Raw genomic sequence first — 21380 nt, 5'->3', positions numbered from 1 at the left:
TAATTCGTGAAATGAATCCGATTCGGGCACATGAATTGGATCTGTGGATTCATAATTTTTTTCTCAATTATGATTCGTGTATATTTATATATATGTGTGTGTGTATATATATATATATATATATATATATATATATATATAAACATATAATATGCATTATATATAGTATATACTAAAAAATGCGAGAAATATACATATTTCTAAAACTAAATCATTTTAAAGTAGGAAGCTATGATTCTAAATCATTTCATAGTATGAATCTATGGATCAAATCCACTATGATTATAATAAAATAATCCGAAAAAAGAAAACTGGAAGAATCCGGACAAATCCAGCCACAGATATGGACTGGATCCAGCCTCTAGGGCACGAATCCGGTAACTAAGTAAAAAAGTCATTAAATAAGTTAGACCCACTTAAAACCTTGGCCTGCCAGTCAATCATTGAGGATTCGCATTGGACCCTTGAAATTTTTTCCTGGATTTGTACTGATTCAGGCAGGATCCTTGTTTTACACAGTGGATTCGTCCGGATTCGTGGCCCGCAAATCCGGACAAATCCACTGTATAAAATAAGGATCCTGCCCGGATCAGCACAAATCCAGATCAGAATCGGATCCAAATCCAAATCCAACCTCTAGGGCACGAATCCAGTAACTAAGGCAAATTTCTCTCTATATTTAAAAACTTCCCTATATTTATATAGTTGTGCCATTGCTGTCCCCAAACTTGGCAAAAAAAATCTGCCTGAAAACTCATCCCCCTGTCCCTTGCAGCCCCTGTACTGGAAAGTTCCGGTGACATTGAAAAAATATGCTGACACCCATACCACTGTTTTCTATTCATTGATTAGAGCTACAACCTACAAGTTTTTATTTTGTTCGAATATTATTTCTTTTATTGTTTCCCCTCAAAAATTGTTAGATAAGTACCAAGGATTCCCCGTAATGAAAAGTTTGGGTGAAATTGAAAAAGTATGCTAACAACACCAATATCACTGTTTTCTACTCAATGATTAGAGCTACAACCCACAACTTTTAATTGTGTTCAAATAATTTTACTTATTTTGTTGCCTCTCAAAGGTTGTTAGATAGTACAAGGGGTTAGTGTTTGGCGAATATTTTAAATTCCTGGAGCAAATGTATCTTGAGTTTTACTTTTTTTTACTATTTTTTTAAAGTTTTACCAAACAATCAACTGAATAAGGCACCTGATACTATGGTACCATATCAGACATATCAGCTACAGCCCAACATACAGGGTCATATATGTAATGTCTGGATATAATGTATGCATTCAGAAATACTGTCTGTATCTCCCATCCATTATGCATATACACATATCTGACCAGGAGAGGGGGAAGTTCCTGACAAGTGGCAATGGGAATGTTGTAAAAGGATTGAGAGTGACTCTGTCCACAGACGCTGCTAAGTAAATCCTAGAATGTTGCATTCCTTTAAAGTTTAGCTGAGAAAACAATTGATCCAAAGATCATCAAGAGTTAAAACTAGAGAATGAAACTGGTTTTTCTGCTATGACAATCAGGGGCATCATAACCAGAAACTATAGAGTTTTGGCTGCCATACAAGACATGTTGCTGGTAAAGCATATGTACATGCTCCAAACTCAATGAAATGAGCAAATCAGAAGTACCACTGGGAGTCAGCACGTTATACACAAATACGAAAACAGCTATAAACAGATGAAACTATAAAAAACAACCTCCCAGGATGTAATAAGATCAGAACTCTTGCTATTATTTTCCATTTTGTTCAACAAATTGAACCCAAATAGTGTTGGGCAACCTTCAGTAATCATGACTCACTGTACAGGAGGAAAGAAGTAAATCAAAATACAATCCTATTTATTTCCACACAAGATGGCATGTAGAAGTAAACATATAAACCTGGATCGGTTAATTCACAAAATTATTTAAACATAGGTCACGATCTATGCATGCCGTAATCAAGAATATCAACTAGAGAAACAGAACTGTGAGTTGACTTCTACAATTACCTCTGTACGTCCAGGCATTATCGGTTTGCCTGCAAGTAGCTCAGCAAGTATGCAACCTGCACTCCAGAGATCAACACCTACACCATAATCTGTAGCACCTAACAAAAGTTCTGGAGGACGATACCAAAGTGTAACCACTCGACTAGTCATAGGCTGCTTGTGATCAGGATTGTAAAATGCTGCAAGTCCAAAATCAGCAATCTTTAAAACACCTCCATTATCAAGAAGCAAATTTGAGCCTTTAATATCCCGATGCAAGACGCCTCGGTTGTGACAATGTTCAAGTCCTGAAAGCAGCTGATGTACATAGCATTTCACCTGCAAATAAATCAAGCATCAATATTGTCACTACTGTCAAGGTTCCAGCTACGGAATTTACCAAACTGAAACAAGCATTTATCTATGGCAGTAAACTGAAAGAAACAATGTAGCTTTATATCCTTGTCAAAGCATCTGGGACAGTAATTAGTGAAATGAAGACATAAACCATTTATTATTGTGATATTGCTATCAGTACTCAACTGTGTAGTTTTCTGAGTCAGACTCAAAAACTACACAGATGAATCACGATAGTGATATCACAATTTCACATCTGTGGAGGATATCTCCTACTTAACATTTATTATTGGTCAAGAAACATCACTGTGTACCATCTCAGAAAATTAATAGCCTAAGACAAAATGGATATCTAGTTAACTGTTATGATGTTTCCAACTGATAAGAGGAGAGTAGTAGCATACGAGTTTGAAGAAATCACAGAATTTTTAACTGTTACTTAGAATGAATTTCTCTTCCAGAAAAGGATTTCACAATTTAGAATTACTGTCTGAAATTTTCCCAAGCAGGAAAACAAGGTGGCATTAGTTAAAGGATATAATTTGCATCTTGGGCTACATGCTCCTCTGGTTAAGAAGCCAACATTTATTTAAAGAGATATTTATAGCAGGTCATACATTTAGCTTGGCATTCATTGTTTTCCAAGGGGGATTTCAACAAAATTAGAATCATTCTTCAAAAAAGTGTTATTGATTTGCATAACTATAATTGTTCAAATGGGTAATATATTGTTTAATTTTATAATTAATTTACACAACTATTTACTATTACTATTAATGATAACTTATAATCACAACTAATATTTGTAACTTCTTTAATTTATCTAATTTACCAATCCTTTAACTATATACATATCGGAAAATTTGAAATCTGTAGTCCCCCACCACCAGTGTAGACAGTGATTTCGTGCCAGTTTAAAACCATCATTGACATACACCAATGCCACAATATTTCAGGACCACATTAAAGCGCATAACAATTAGATGCTACCATATACCCATGTCACATTCAGCAAACATGATTATAATGTGAATCACAATATAACATTTCATTGTGATTCACAATTTTTTTGTCACTATTTAATATTTATTGTTTATTTAAGCAATAGGATCAAATGTTACCAAAAGTTTGTTATTTATCAGAAATCAGACCAAAAACTACTTTTTCACCCAAGTGCTCACTCCAAAAAATCATGCCAACAGAAACTTTCCTGAAAAAATCAGCTACATGTTATGGACACCATAATATTTCCAAACCCATGGAAATAGAAAAATGCGGGGCAAACAAATGGCAAACAACAAAAACCAAGAGAATTTTCAAATATTTTAAATGTGATTCAGAGAATTAAAGTAGCAGATTTATTGCAGCAACAGCAGAAAACATCACAGAATTAGTGATAGGTTCACCCCTGATGAACCCATTGAGTTTTTTTCAATGTTACAGGGAGACTCGTCCCCCTACCCACCCCTCCCAGGAGACACACCCCCCTAGGAGACACGTGTCGGAGACTTTTTGCATCTCCATAGACCTCAAAAAAGGTTGGAGACTTCATGACAATGTCTCCTGGAGTCTCCAAGTCTCTGAATCCAAAAAGTTAAGTCTCCCCAGAGTCTCCTGATTAAAAAATAGATTTAAAATATATATAATAATTTTTTGTCTTTTGGCCCTCATTTTAATGTTCTTATGATTTAATCATTTAAATCATTTTAAAGTTTTATTTTATAGCTTTAAAAATATTAAAAGCACTTTTAATTTATTTAATTTTTATTCCAGAATCCAACCCGACCAGCAATAATTATCATCATCATACTAGATACTAGATAGATTCCTGATTTTTGTTTACAGTACCAAGTTTTTTCATTTTTGTTTGCATATCAAGGATTTAGCATCAAACTATATACTTTTTAATTTAAAATTTGAATATGTAATGATAATCTCAGCGATTATTAAACTGATATGATGATGATCGTATTCAATATTCAGAAATCAGATATGACTATGTAATATATTAATGTGATTGTGTGAGTTTTGAACTGTTGACTCTACATTAATGTGACATTACTATTAGTGTTTACTTTAGTCTTTTAGTTTTACAGTTTTACTATTTTGTATTTACTATTACTCTTCAAACTATTGAAAAAAGTTGTCGTCTCCAAGTACACCCGGTCTCCTATTTTTTTTAAAATAGTCATACCGGTACTAGTACCAGTACCGAAGACCTCCAAGCCTCCCCATCTCCCGGTAACCTTGGTTTTTTTGAAACCCTAGACAAACTCCCTTGCAAACTGAAACCAGGTTCGTATCCAGGCTTGATCAGACCCAAATCTGCCAAGGGTTAAAACAAGAAACAAATATTTTAAAGTTTTATACAATGCTTCTGAATCAGCAGCCAATTCTACATACAAGACATCATGAAAATGGATCATAATTCGAATCACCTATGAATTCCATCATTCCTTTTCTGTCAAATCCAGCTCACTCCAACAACATGTCAATTCTGAACAGAATCCCAAACATATCAACCTGCAAACATGATTTGTGCAGGTTTTTTCCCCCTCAAAACATTGTTGTAGTACAATCTCGCCCATAAAAACGTTTCATCACTCTCAAAATTGTATTTAACATTATGCTACATACAAACTTTACACATAATGCAAGATAGTCAATGGGAACTGAAATAATTGATAACATGATTGATTACCTGCTCATTAGAAAGTAGGGAAACAACAGAAAGACTGAAGTTACCAAAGAGATGCCCTAAAATTGATTTCAATAATTCTAATTAATATTTAGATAGCTTTACTATTATTTTTTTTAATATCATTTGTTTTTCTTAAAATCTTATTAAATCTAAAATTGTTTTTTATAATTACTAATCTTACATTTTTTATTTATTTTTGATAAGTATTGGGTTGAAAGCCTAGAGTATTTATTATTTTTATTATTATTAATTGTTAAGATTAATTATTATTATTATGTGTTAAGCTCAAGTAGACTCGAACCCAAGATCTCCCAGATGAGAGGCTCACAATTTACCATTGTGTTGTAGGCTCTTGCCCACTAATCTTACAATTATTATTAATGAAGCATATTGTTAATTAAGCTTAGTTTATTAGTTAAATCAATATTTGTTAAATATATATTAACTAGTATTATATTGATTGAAGTTTAATTATTCAAATTTACTATTTGCTTGTCATATATGCATTTTTTTTAAGAATGTCATGTTTGATGGTATCTGTGTCAAAGGGTTCTGAAAGGTATTTTTATCCATATTCTACACGTAAGTCGGTCCTCATTCGATTTTTTCAATATTTATTATTATATAACACATTTAAAGATAAATTTAATATAGCATAAGTTTATATAATTTCTTAGGCTGAGACAGGTACATATTTATGATTTTATATTATTTCTGTATAGCTTACATTAAATGTACTCATACAAATTCAGAAACGTATACTATCAATTCTGCACATATAATAAATGTTACATATGTTGCCAATAGTTTAATAATGAATTATTGATACTGTATATAATATATATTATATATTAAATTTTAATACTATATATATATACCAAAATGTACACCTCCCCCCTCCTATCCCCTCCACCAAGACCCACTCTAAAAATTGTAATACCAGCATACTGTACCTATGCCACAATAATGTCTTATGTCAAGCCCTAATCTAGCATAGGATTGTTTATATGTCTCACAAAATAGTAGGCACTTTATGACACGCCCACATTTACAGTAAATTTGGTGGGGGAAGTATCCAAGATTGATGGCTCAATGATCTCGAAAGAAACAACTAAGAATAACAACTCATTCCACCCATTTACATTAGGAACTCAACGCCCACATGTAATGTAGAAAACAACTGCAATGTGCAATTGGACATTTCCCTAAGCTGGAAAACAGTTGAATAAACCTCAAAAACTTCGCAGGAAAATCCAGATCACAACATGGATTATTTGGGGAAGATCTTAGCTGTTAGAAGAAATTTAAAAAAAATTTAAAAAGTGAGGCACATACAGAGCTTGGCAAAGGGAGATACACCTCTCTACTAATAGCTCTTAAGGGCTATTCTTTAAGTGCCTTTTTGAAATACAAATGGATACTCTTGTGACTGTTCAGATAAATAAGATATGTATCAACAGGAAGCCTGTTCATTGTCACACAACCAACCATCTCTGCAACAAGATCAGACCAAAATTTCATATTCCTTCCTAAAATGAAAAATAAGTAGGTAAATCAAGACCATATGGACCAACGTTTGCATGTGTGCTAGACAGAGTATGTTAAAGACTAAAACCAATAGCTCAGCAGAACTACCGCCCAATAGTCTTTTTGAAATACAAATGGATACTTTTGAAGAAGAAACAACAATTACTACCTATTGCAACCATAGTTGCACTTCGATTTCAGCCAACGTTAGCATAATTATGCCGAAGTTTTTGAGGGACATTTATCCTATATCTTGGCACAGCCACAAACCATGGTTGAATAGGAAAGCATTCTGAAAAACTAGAAAACAAGGCAAATAACTCAGAAAATATGCCCATTCAAAATAAATTGCCAAGAATATGAGACATTTGTCCTATATGTTTGCAAAAACCATGATTGAATATTCTGAAAAACTAGAAGACAAGACAAATAACTCAGAAAATATGCCCATTAAAAATAAATTCCCAAGAAGACAACTCCAAAATAATGCAAATGAGTTTGTTGCCCAGATAACTGTACAATCCAGAAAATTTGCATGAAATATACACTATTTTCATACATTGGTAAGGACATGGAGCTAATCTAGCTTGTCCAAAATCATAACCTGTAAAGTCTCCAAGGAACTTCAGAAAAACACAGATTGCCTTGTGTGACCATATATAGTCATGGACTTTAGATTACAAATAAAGATTTAATTTATTTCCTTTATTAAAAACTTTAAAACATGCACAAGGCTTGGTGATGAATAAACAGAACTACTACTCCCTAACCTGTCAGCACCGATGAGAATGTTAGACTAAAGGAAAAATTTAAAATCCCTTCTACCTGTGATGTAAAGCTTATATTTTAACTTCTACTATTCCAGCCTCCAATACATTTGAGAGATATCTGACAATCTTGAAAAGAAACACTCTTTACACAGCCTCTCCAATGAAAAATAGGACACAGGCATATCTAGTTCAAAAGTGTAAAAGCAACAAGGACAAGAAACCGAGAGAAAGGGAGACCACACACTAACCTGTGGCTCAGTAAAATTGATTCCAGGAGAAGCTGCAAGACCTGCAAGATCATGCTCCATGTACTCAAATACAAGATACAAACTACAAGACATTCTTGAAGTTACCAACCCCTCCAGCTTCACTACATTAGGATGATCAAGGCGTCGTAATACCAAAATCTCCCTAGCCATAAACTTTACACTCTCGGGTTCCAAATTGTCAAAGCGAACCTTCTTTAGAGCAACAATTTTTCCAGAAACAATATCCCGAGCTTTATAAACATTGCTATATGTGCCTTGTCCAATCTGTAGTAAAAAATAATTATTAGATACTTGAAAACTGACATATGAATCACAAGTCATATTTGATAGCAACCTATATCAAAAATAAAATAGGACCTGTCTCAACATGATCAGATCAGCAGAGTAAGCTTTCGAAACTATGTTAGCTCATAATTCCAATAAGAAGGTATACATCTCCATGGCCATGAAATTTCTGCTTTCAACTAACTGTTAGCAAGCCAGCTATAAACATACACTCTCTAAATGTATAACATTTAATGAAACAGAAAATCAAAGAGTATTGAAACCAATACAGGCATAGCCATATTCTAGTCTTCCAGAACGAAAGGGGTGTGGATTGTCTTTCATGATTCATCATGCTAAGATCTCAGATTATGGTATAGCATCCTGGCATCATGATAAGACTTAGCTTCATGTCCATGACAATTTTTGGCAGTGATACTTGGAATTCTCAGTGAATCTTACTTATCTGAAACTGAGATAAGGAATCTGCAACGGTAATCTCCAGCTCCACTCCTGCCTATGGAATGTTTTACAGTCTCTTCTATGTGCAGCATACCTTTGACATCTGCAAGTATTATGCACGGCTTCTGCTACAGCCATACTTAAATCATCTCCCCGTCCTCTCTATGTATGGCATGGGCCTTTAGATAATATGAAAAGGCATTGTCTGTGCATCTTATAAGGGATAGTCTTATGAATAAGGAGCATCATTTGAAGGCTCGTGAAAAGTATTTTTGATTTGGGGTTCACTCCATATCCATTCAACCTTGGTTTCTAATAGAACCCATATCCCTATTTTAATCCCTCTAGGAATGAAGCTTCCCAATCTATCGATCTTGTCTTGTGGAAAAATTGGTAAAGACTGGGAATACCTTAAAAAGTCTGAGCCCATAGCTGAAAACAAAGTACAAGATCCATATCACTTTTAAGACTCTGTACTATGGATGTAGGTGGTTAGGAAAGATGGGTTTCACTCCTAAACTTGATCATGGTGACAAAACCCCAGGGCTACAAAATTTTGATGCCAAGTTAGATGGATTGGCAGCGCTCAGTTCTCTCAACTTGGTCATAATGTTGAAATGCCAGGAGCATTAAATTTGAACAATATATAATACAACTGGAAAGAGTCCCTTTTATCAATTACAACAAGAGAAGTCTCATACACCAAAATGGCATTTAGCTTGGCAGTGACCTATAAACATCCTTTACCCTTCCCCATTTGTGCATGGCTGCCTGTGGAACTGGATATGAAAGAAACTGGTATACTGGGTGAAATCATTTCGAAATTTGAAACAGGCAAATGGCAGCATGTAAGTGGGATTTTGATATCATACTTACTGGCAAGTGCTACATTGTGAATTCCTGTCACAAAGTGCAAAAACAAATTTTATTGGTAGGGCAAGCAAATTTCTTGAACAAAAGAACTACTTAAATTGATTAATCTTTCGAGGATTCGAGAATATTTGAACACACTGCAAGGAAAAAGTTAAGTATGGCTAACCCCTTGGCACTAAACTGTTGGGGAACAAATCAATTCTAGAAAAGCTATCAATCTCCCTAAACATTTTGTGAATTATTGCATGCCTAAAATTTTGGAAAATGTTTCACTTCTAAGATGAAAATTTTTTAGGAAGAAAGAAGAGTAAATATGGGTGCCAAAGATGCAAAAGTGATGAATTTGAGTAGACTTCCATTTTCTGACATGGATGAAACAATCTTGCTTTGCCAGAATTATTTATTTTCAATGCATTACTGGGCACAGCACTGCATGTGCACCACAGATGATGACAACACCTTTGACATCAAGAAAGAGTAAGATGTTTGGATCATTGAAAAGGCACACTCAACTAAACATTTTGAATTAATTGCACTTCTACATTTTATTTTAATTGCTCATGGCATAGTACATAGATCATCCCCTTGTTCATATGTTAGCTTTTGACATTAAACAATTTCTATTCTACATATTGAATTCTTTTTGCCCAGTTATACAAATTGTGAATAAATAGTGTGAGAAAACTCAGAAAAGTGACTGGGCAAAAGATTTCCAGAGTTGGCCCTATAGCACCCCTATGCTTTAAAATAACAAACTTAACATAATAAAATATCAAAACATCCTAAATGATATAATTTATAATCATTAATAGAAGTTAATATAACAACTGCCTACGCCATGATCAAATGTATTTGCACCAGCATTAGAATGATGTTAATCCATATCCTGATGATTTTCAATGGCATGCAAACTTATGAGGAGTTATAAATGACTGAACCAAACATATTGTGAAGATAAAATCTATATAAGTAGCACAGCCAGATACAAAAGCTTATTAGATCACAGACAATCTGTTAACATCAGCAGGTTAACTAAAACTTATCCAAATCCTGAGACAATGGTATAAAGCGATATTTCAGTGCCAAGAAGGCTAATTTGAAACTTCTTTTGGGTTCAGCGATGATCGGTCATCAAGAAAATTAACGAACCATTATAATGACCTAACATCAGCAGTCAGCTTTTCTATATTTAATGTTGATATAGATCATTTGAATGGCTGAGTAATTTAGTTCTACCAAGGCAAAATTGAAATCAGCCATGAGAGTGAATGGTCCCCATTTCCTTGGCACTCAGTGTATCAGGTGACGGTGATAAGGATGTTAAGATGCAAGAAACTGACCAAAAGACATTAAATAGCATCAATCATCATGTCAAGGACTTCCACAGTCTAACCTGAACATTTGGGATGAACAATGGGATAGGAAGTACTCCAGTTCTGCCATATTTAAAACAAATTTAATATTAAGGTCAAAGGGTATTGGAGAACTGAAAAACCTTTAAAAATTTGGCAAAGAGAAAATGGAACAGAAAAGTGAAAAAAGCTTTCATCAACAATCCCTTCATATCCACCCAACATCTATAAAACTACAGTGACTACTTTTTTCTAAAATTTACCAAAAATGTTTGCCAGATTTGATCTTAACGTTTAACAAGAAGAATTACCTGCATTTTTTTAGAACACTATTTTTTCTCTAACAATTTTTGGACACTATACAAAAGCAGATTTGAAATTAACACCATTGGAAAAGATCTACAGTGACTACTTTTTTCTAAAATTTACCAAAAATGTTTGCCAGATTTGATCTTAACGTTTAACAAGAAGAATTACCTGCATTTTTTTAGAACACTATTTTTTCTCTAACAATTTTTGGACACTATACAAAAGCAGATTTGAAATTAACACCATTGGAAAAGATTAGCCACGTAGTTTTCAAAATCTTCCCAGCAGTATTATACTAGTTTTCAAAATGAAATCTCAAAATTGAAATTAAGGCTGAAGCTTAAGTTTCAAATGGCAAAAAAAGACACGAGAAATTTGCATAAATAATAGGCTTATACTAATTCCCACAAGCAATTTCAGACGGAACATAGAATTATGAAACATTCTAAGATAAGTAAAGTGTAATGAACTCAAGTGGTAGCAGAATTCGACTTTTTTTAATGAAGCCTACATTCAAAATTCAGGCAGCATGATAAATTGTTGGAATTGTACAAACTACTGCTTCCAGGTAAGATATATCCGCATCCAACTAGTTGGGTGCAGATAAAAGGCATTACGCAGGATTTTAGCTAAAAACCACACCTGTGGACTCTATGCATAAACATACATGAAATTAGAGGATTCGGTGAACCAAATCAAGCAAATTTTTGCTGCAAACCTATGACACCAAATTATGCCCCAGCATCCAGATGAGGGTATAAGAAGACTTGTATTCACCTTATCAAGCTTTTCAAATGTATCAGCCCGGCGTGGAGTCCACCCTTTGATTGCTTCTCCCGCCACTGCTGACAGCCAGGCAGGCCACCCTGCTGCAACCTGCTCTCCATGAATATGCTTAGGTGGATTGCTCAATCTCGGATTTGGCTTCTCTCTCTTCCTCTCTCGAGTCCCATGCGTCTCACCACCTGCACTCCCATGACCATTCCCATTGTGCTTGCTCTTCACCTTGATCACCTCCTTCACTTCTTCCACTCCATTAGAGACCTCGTCGGCAGTACCTTTTTCTATCCTTGTTACAGAAACATTAGGCTTTCTTCCAGACGACAAATAAGAGGCAGAAATACTTTCCTTGGGAGGAGGCGAACTTGCAGAATTATAATACCCTGTCGAAGGGGCTTCAGCGGGAGCTGGCTGCTTCGCAAATATGCACCCCATCCCTCATCTATAGCGTCAGGCCATTTACGCTACCTCGAAATTTCATTCTGCGTTCCTATACTCGCAGCTGCAGAAGGTAAATTCTGCTAAGAATCAATCAACGTCCACCCCGTGAAGCAAACCTCTAAGCCTACAAATTTGACCACGCTGCCTTTGTACACTCGTCGTGCACTCCAATTTTACCTCACGCGTTGCTTTGACTTTGAAGGCTTTTAGTCTGGTCAACAGTTAACAAGAGCATCTCGTTCCATTATTTTGAAAACCTAGTCCAGGAGCATTTCTAAGAGACCACAAATTCCGATCTCCAAACCCTAAAATCCTCAAACCCTACGTTCTTCTTCCCTCCTTAACCCCGAATTACTTCCACGCCCTGCTCCCATTCTACGGTCCAGTCTCCCCTTCATTTAAAAAAACCAAAACCCAAAAAATAATAACAAGAAAAACAGACCTCGTAGTATTTTTCTAAGCTACTGATGCACTCACTACACGCCACGCCTTGAAATCTTTCGTTTTTTTCCGTGGAAAAAAAATTGATCTAGATTTGTTCGTGTGCAATGAAATCACAACACAGCGAGAAACTGCGGAAGCTTCCAAAAATCCACGATCTCGTCGTTGGGAGCGTGCATTTGACAGTGCGGAGGATCAAGTGATGCTGTTCCTTTCGCCGGGCTCGACCCTACGACCTCCGCTTGGCTCTTCCAACACGGCAGCGCGCTCTAATTTGTCTATCTACGTTCCAATTGTGGCGTCGTTGAAAATTTGGAGCATAGAGCGGGGAATAATAATAATGATGACAACAGTTCACGTAATTATTATTTAAAACTAAAACGCCTATTTAAATTGCAGTGATTAACAGAGATTTGGTCAAAGGGGTCCTCTGTCTCAATCATACTGCCACGTCGACGTTATTTTGCCGAGATTCTCGTTAGGGGTTTTAGACTGGACGTGAGGACAGGTTACGCGGTCCTCATTGGACGACGCTTAAACAGTGCGCTGTTTTATCGTGTCCCGTAAAGAGTGTGCGATTACTTTTCAAGGGCTTTTTTTGGCGTACAGGTTTTTGGGTGTTGCATTTTTGACTGCCTACCTACTTACTAGTTGGAATTCTCACTCTTTCTAACTATATTTTTCTTATCCAAATGTTTGGAATTGGAATTCTCATTCTTTCTAACTATATTTTTATTATCCAAATGTTTTAATTTTTAATTTATAGTAGGTTGAAATTATGGATAATTTAAGTCGATAGGTTTTATGTGGGAGCTTTGCTTTATTGAAATGTTGTAAGACTCTTCATTTTTTCAATTTTTCAGATTACTTTTCTGATTAAAAATATTTTCTTAGAAGTTTCTAAAAAATTAACATTATTCTTCTCATATTTTCATTTTATCATTAAAGTTTCTAATATTTCTTTTTTCTCAAGAGTTTCTAATTTTTCTAGGTTCTCATATTTTTATAAAATGTTTTACAGGTTTTACAATTTGCATTAGATTCTTGAATGACTTTTTCTTATGTTGTTTTCTTTTATATTCTTGATACTTTCAATTTTGCCCTATAATACCATCCAAGATATATAAGTTAGATTTGTATAGTATTTGACAAATTATTTGAAGTTTTTTTTTTAAAATAATTTGTGTAGTTAATGAAATTGCTTTGTTGCTGATGGAGATTGTAGCTTGTCACCCACCTATTTTAATTTATGTTATCCATGAGAATGAGCTGAAGTGACTTTGTAGATTGGATTTCAATACTTTGATTAAATTTCAATAAAGCTTGAATATTGTTATTGTGAACTAAAATAAGACTTACAATTTTTATTTATTTTTCTTACAATGTTAGCTTGTTATGCAATAAAATAATTTTGAATGATGTTTAGGAAGATATAAATATAATTAGAAATTGCATTTAAGTTTTTCCTTATTATGTAATGTTTCCAATTTTAATTAATTTGGGCCCAAGTTATTAATGTTTGTATTTAAGGGTTCCGATTGATTTAGTATATCTCGGACCTATTTTTTATTTAATTGTTTCGTAGGTGTTGGTCGTCAGTTATTTTTGTAAATCTTCAAGATGTTTATCTGAAGGGTATTTAAGCATGGCTTGTAGGTAGTAGTAGGTATGCATAATGGATTATCTCTTTGTATTGCGAATTCATGTTCAGGGTTCTTTGTTGTTCGCCATTTTGGAAGTGAAAGATCTTCTCTATTTGGCTTATTGTGGTTTCTGTGGGAATCAACCCTCACCCTATTTCGTTGTTGCATGTACTACTTCACTCGGATCTAGCAAATTGGAGCACCATCTTTAGCAAATATTAATCGAAGGATATTGATGTTCTACTTAATTATGTCTGATAAATTTGGATCTATAAGTTGGTTTGTGTTGTTGATTTTCTATGCTTCAGGAACAATATGTTACTATGCAGCATCCTTGTTTTTCCTCTATTGCACAATTATAACTGACCGTACGGCCAACCTGTGGCCTAGTCTCCTGACTATATGGTCTTTCAGGCATTAACCTTTGTACACCCCTCACCCAAACACATAGTCTCTTTCTAGTTGGCGTCACCCTACCTGTACGGCCCTCTAGTGGATTGCATCTGCCACACCGTACGGCTTGTTGTTTCCCTCACACCCGTACAAATTGTCCTTGCCACCATACGATCTGTTCATTTCAACCATATAGCCCCTTCAGCTACCATCATATGGCCTATCATTCGTTATTGTATTGTGCCTCTACTTCTACCATACAATGCTTCTACTACTACTATACGACCCTCTTTGGCTTCTTTGTACGACCTCTGGTTGCAACCATACATCATCAGATTCGTCTAGTCCTCACCTGTGCATTGGGAACTTTATAGTGGTATCAAAGCTAGTGATCTTGCCAACCTGCTGGGATGATTGAGAAATTTTGGTATTGGGATCACACTATGGCACCAGACAGCGATGGAGAGTGGTGGTTGAAAGCACTACAAAAGATTGGCAAAGAACTTAGCGAGGGTATTGATCCTCCATTAGATATATTGGAAGTTTGTTTGTGTCAGGTGAACCAATTACCTCCAAGATTTATACAGAGAATCCTCTCACTAATTAAGGAGGCCTTAAGTCAAACCAAGCTTTTGAGACACCATGACAAGGATAAAAGATTGGCAGTTGCAGCATGTCTTAGTGAGATCTTGAGAATTTCAGCTCCTAAAGCATTGTATGATGATAACACCATGATAGAGATATTGCAATTGATAGTTGACAGCTTTCAGAGTCTTAATGACTTCAATAGTGACCCTTTTGGTAGGAGATCTACAATATTGGAGAATTGTGCAAATGTCAAAGTAAGTAACCTTCTCTTAGATCTTGAATTGCAAAATTTGGTCCATGATATGTTTCATCACTTCTTAGTCACCATCAAGGAAGATCATGATACTAAGATTTTAGTTGCTATGGAGAGTCTTATGATTTTGTGCATTAAAGAGATGGATGAGATGTCCCAACCCATCACATCTATGTTATGGGTTGTTCATAATCTTGAATGTATCCCTTCTATAACAACATATAGATTGGTCAGTAATGTTTTCAAGCATTGTGAAGAAAAACTAATATCTCATTTGCACAAGTTGGAGAAAATGGATGACATTGATAAGGGTGATGTTATACATGAGGAGAATGAAGGCATGATTACAGGGCTAGTCCAAGAGGATTTGCTAAATCTTTCTACTACACCAACATGGGGAGAACACCAAAGAAATGAAGAGGTTGCTTGCATGGATCTTGTGAAGAAATGGACGGATCAAGTTGTGCCCAAGGTTGTGCTTGTCACCAATGCACTATCTGTTCAAGAAGTTGCATTAGTTACCGAAGTTGTGTCCATCATAGAAGTTGTGCCTGTTGCCGAGGCTTTGTGCCTATTACTGAGGCTCTATGTCTATCATCGAAGCTATGTCCATCATCGTGGTCTTGTATGTTGCTGAAGTTGTATGTATGTCACCATCATTGTGTCTGTCACCATCGTGTTCATCATCGTCATGTTTGTCACTATCGTCATATCCATCACCGTCATGTATGTCATGAATGTCAAGTTTGTGTCCCTCGTCAAGTTCATATTTGTCACCATCGTGTCTATCACCGAGTTCGTGTCCAAGTTCGTGTCCATTACCATCGTGTCCATCATCGATGTCGAGTTTGTGTCCCTCATCAAGTTTGTATCTGTCACTATTGTCATGTTTGTCATCATCGTGTCTATTATCGTCATGTCCATTACTGATGTCATGTTCCTATCCCTCGTATTCATCACCGTCGCATCTGTTACTAACACCGAGTCTATGTTCATCATCGAGTTCATGTCCATTACTGTCGTGTCCATCATCGATTACAAGTTTGTGTCCCTTGTCAAGTTCATATTTGTCATTTTCATGTCTATCACTGACACCAAGTCTATGTGCGTCATCGAGTTTGTGTTTGTCACCATCATTGTGTCCATTGTTGTCACCGTTCACGATATCCATCATTGTCATTATGTTTGTTGCCATGTCCAACACTGTCGTTGTCATCATGGGTGTTTCATTGCGTCCATTGTCATCACTACAGCCGTGTCTATTGCCAAGTTTGTCATCATGTTTGTCACCGTTGTTACATCTATCAACCTCGTGTCCATCACTGATGTCAAGTCTGTATCTGTCATCAAGAGTGTATTCGTTGTTGTAGTTGTATCCATCGACAGCATCATGGTTGTGTCTATTATCATTATGTGTCTATCTTTGTGGCTGCATTAGTTGCAAGACCTACATTTGTCGCCATCAAGACATTGCTCGTTATCGAGGTTCTATCCATCATCAAGGCTTCAACCGAGGTTCTGTGTACTGCCAAGGTTTTATCTACAGGTGAAATTGTTGGGTTTTTACCAACATTGACGTCTGTGTGTATGATCATACCTGAAGAAATTGATGAACATGATGACATCGATATATGTTATGATTGGCATCCTTGGGATCCCGGTGACTCAGGATACGACAACATTTATATCAAAGTGGTGCATCAAAATCTTGATGGTGGTCTACTAACCTCAGTTGAATTCAATCATGATCGTGTGATTATGAAGAAGCATGGAGTTTCTAGAAAATATGGCTATCCCCGTCAATGCACGGTTTTGGATCTTGGACTTGTGAATTGCTTGAGGACAAGCAATTTTTGGGTGGCGAGGATTTATAATGTTCCCAATTTTAATTAATTTGGGCCCAAGTTATTAATGTTTGTATTTAGGGGTTTCAATTGATTTAGTATATCTCGGACCTATTTTTTATTTAATTGTTCTGTAGGTGTTGGCTGTCAGCTATTTTTCTAAACCCTTGGGATGTTTATCCGAAGGGTATTTAAGCACAACTTGTAGGTAGTAGTAGGTATGCATTCTGGATTATCTCTTTATACTACAAACTCCTTTTCAGGTTTCTCTATTGTTTGCCATTTCGGAAGTGAAAGATCTTCCCTATTTGGCTTATTGTGGTTTCGGTGGGAATCAACCCTCACCCTATTCCATTGTTGCATGTACTACTTTACTTGAATCTAGCAAATTGGAGTACCATCTTTTGGCAAATATTAATCGAAGGATATTGATGTTCTACTTAATTATGTTTGATAAATTTGGATCTATAAATTGGTTTGTGTTGTTGATTTTCTATGCTTCAAAAATAATACCTTACTGTACGACATCCTTGTTTTTCCTCTATTACACAATTATAACTGACTGCACGGCCAACATATGGCCTAGTCTCTTAACTGTATGGCCTTTAAGGCATTAACCTCTATAGACCCCTCACCAAAACACACAGTCTCTTTCCAATTAGCGTTGCCATAGCCATACGGCCCTCTAGTGGATTACATCAGCCACACCGTACGACCTATTGTTTCCCTCACACTCGTACGGACTATCCTTCCCACCATATTATCTATTCATTTCAACCGTACAACCCCTTCAGCTACCACCATACAACCTATCATTTGTTATTGTACAGTGCCTCTACTTCTACCGTACTGTGCCTCTACTACTACCGTACGGCCCTCTTTGGCTTCCTTGTACGACCTCTAGTTGCAACCGTACATCATCAGAGTCATCTAGTCCTCACCTGTGCGTTGGGAACTTTACATATTATGTATTTTAGAGTTGAAAGAGAATAAATATAAGCTTACAAATTTTTAATGGTAAATACTAAAGTTGTTATACAAAAATTATATTCTCTTTTAAAATTTTAAAAAAACAAATTATTAATTCTTGGATAAAATAAAGAAACTTTTATCTTACATTCAATAAAACAAAAATCATAAATGCATAAAATTTTGTTATCTTTCTCTCACTATTGTAGATTACATTAGGAAATGAAAAATTACATTTCATTATAGAAGCTATCACTTTTAATCTTATATGTATATGGAGGGTTTAGACCTGCGAGGCAGCCTAGCCTACGAGCTACCAACCAGCGAAGGCCACCACATAGACTTTTTAGGAACCCGATACAAGCCCACTCATGCCTGAAACCTCTTCAACTTAGAGCCAAGGATTAAGGGGCACCACGCCATCAAAATCACCTAGGGCATGATCCCAGCCTTATCCCTTATGATGTTGGAGTCTTGCACTCAGCAAGACTTGATCCCTGGTGGGTTCTTTTTGAGTCATTCAACTTCACCAATAAACCAAAGGCCCATTGACTAATCATATATATTAAAAAAATGTTTCTAATAAAAAAAATTTGATTTTAAAAATATTTAAATTAAAAACCAATTTCTATTTTGACATATTTTATTGTTTTTTCAATTATTAATTTGTCACATGTTCTTTCTTTATGACTCAAGTGATGTTATATTATTAAAAACAATTAAAAAAATAAATAAAAATTATGGAGGTCATCCACAAAGACGTTTTAAGTACCCGATACGGGCCCATGCATGCCTGAAACCTGTTTGGCTAAGAGCCAAGGACTGAGGAGCATCCACGCTGCCAAATTTGCCCGAGGCATGATCTCGGCCTCATCCCTTTTTGATGTCTTTGGACCTTACACTCAACAAGACTTGATCCCTGGTGGGCTCTTTGTGAGCCATTCAAGTTCACCAGTAGACCAAGGGCCCGTTGACACAATCAATTTTTTTACATTTTAAATTTTGTTGGTTTTCAAGAATGAAATGTGTATTTTAATTACTTATAAATGAAACAGTAATTTTTAGTAGAATTTATATATTTATTTATTGTATTTAATTTACAATTTTATTTTTAAAAGTATGTAAATATGTAATTTCAAAAAAATGTAAATATTTATTTTTAAAATTATATAAATCAATAATTTTAAAAACTATTTTAATTTTCATCATTTTTTATATATATTTTTAATTATATTTTGTTGTAGACCTTTTAGTAATTATATAATTTTATATTATGTGCTATGTTTATTCTTTAATGTTCACACTACCTTTCACATTATCTAAAAAATCAAAGCCTTTTTTAGTATTTTTTTTAATTTCAAGATTATTTTTTCCTATCTTAAACTTGACATTTGAATTTTATCTATTTTTGTCATATAATATTATTGTGTTTCAATAATCTTAAACCCACATCTTGATTCATGGTGGGTCAAGTGATGTTATATTATTAAAAGCAATCAATTTTTTTACATTTTAAATTTAGTTGTTTAGTTATATATATATAATTTACAATTTTATTTTCAAAAGTATGTAAATATGTAATTTCAAAAAATTGTAAATAAATATTTATTTTAAATTATATAAATCAATAATTTTTTATACTATTTTTATCATTTTTTATTTTTATTTTTGAATTATATTTTGTTGTAGACCTTTTAGCAATTATATAAAGACTTTTTTGTAATTTAAAAATTAAAATAAGTTTATATTACGTGCTATGTTTATTCTTTAATGTTCACTAGCTTTCACATTATCTATTAAATCAAAGTCTTCTTTAGTTTTTTTTTTTTAATTTCAAGATTATTTTTTCGTATCTTAAACTTGACATTTGAATTTTATCTATTTTTGTCATATAATATTATCGTGTTTCAATAATCTTAAACGCACATCTTGATTCATAGTGGGTCATGTATACTATTTTAAGCTAATAATAACCATAACAACATTAACTAGCAGTTGCATGCTTTTGTACATGCAACGTGCACCGATAGGAGATGAGATTTAAGAGAAAAATGTAGAATGAACATTAAATAATGTAAATATAAGTTTTTTTAAAATGAAAATAAAAAAGTTGAAGGTTAAAATATAGATATACTAGCAGTCGCATGCTTTTGTATGTGCAACAAGTGTGTCGATAAGAGATGAGTTTTAAGAGAAAAATGTAGATTGGACATTAACTAATGTAAATATAAGTTTTTTTTAAATGAAAATGCAAAAATAAAAAAGTTGAAGATTAAAATATAGATATAAAATTTACAATATTTAGGAAATTTGAATATTGCTTAAGAAATGTGTTCAATAATTTCAATATTTTACAATTAAATTCAATTTATCAAATATGAAAAAGAAATCATTTTAAAAAATATATCAAAAAAATTATTACGAAAAATTAATAAGAGAAATACAAAAAAGAAAAAAAGAAAAATAACGACATCTCTAACAAATATTCTATTAACTAAATAAATTATAGAAACTAAAAAAATAACATTTAAAGAAAAAACTAATATAATATAATAATAAAAAATTTAAAGTAATTTAAAAACTAAAACCTAAATCAATTTCAAAAATCAAAAGTTTAATAAACTGAGATCACAAAACATAATCTAATGTGGAGATCACAAGTAATTATTTTTTAAATAAATAAGAAAAGAAAAACAATAGTTAAAAGTGGATATTTAAATTACAATTGAACAAATTAGATTATTAATAATTTTTAATTTAAATAATATAATATTTACTAAAATCTTTTAAATAGATTAATAAATATTATTTATTTAAATTAAATTTATCAAATATGAAAAAAAGAATCATTTTAAAAAACTCATCAAAAACTCTATAATGAAAAATAAATAAGAGAAATACAAAAAAAAATATGTCTAATAAATATTCTATTGACTAAATAAATTATAGAAACTAAAAAATAATATTAAAAAAAAAAAAACTAAAATCTAAATCAATTTTAAATATTAAAAGTTAACTAATAGATCACAACATGAGCTAATGTGGAGATCACAACTAATAAATTGAAAAAAAAAACAATAGTTAAAAGTGGAGATAACAACTAATAAATATCAAAATAAGAGTTAAAAGTGGAGGGAGATAAAAATTGGC

At 33.9% G+C, this 21380-nt stretch overlaps 1 protein-coding gene across 1 annotated transcript in view; it reads right to left on the bottom strand.

Moving 5' to 3' along the window:
* LOC149540519 (putative serine/threonine-protein kinase At1g54610) overlaps window positions 1-12900 on the bottom strand; it is a 54442-nt gene extending 41542 nt beyond the window's left edge. The window contains exons 1-3 of the mRNA XM_089801604.1: window positions 11656-12900; window positions 7598-7882; window positions 2016-2333 (exon numbers count right to left, since the gene is read on the bottom strand). Coding sequence (XP_089657730.1) covers window positions 2016-2333; window positions 7598-7882; window positions 11656-12093 — 1041 coding nt within the window. The 5' untranslated portion in view covers window positions 12094-12900. The remainder of the gene's footprint in view (window positions 1-2015; window positions 2334-7597; window positions 7883-11655) is intronic.
* Between the last annotated feature and the right edge of the window lie 8480 nt (window positions 12901-21380).

The sequence above is a fragment of the Cupressus sempervirens genome, chromosome 9 (genome assembly GCF_028749045.1).
Source record: "Cupressus sempervirens isolate cs-2001-9-10 chromosome 9, ASM2874904v1, whole genome shotgun sequence".
Lineage (NCBI taxonomy): Eukaryota > Viridiplantae > Streptophyta > Pinopsida > Cupressales > Cupressaceae > Cupressus > Cupressus sempervirens.
This window is presented reverse-complemented; position numbering and strand designations above follow the sequence as displayed.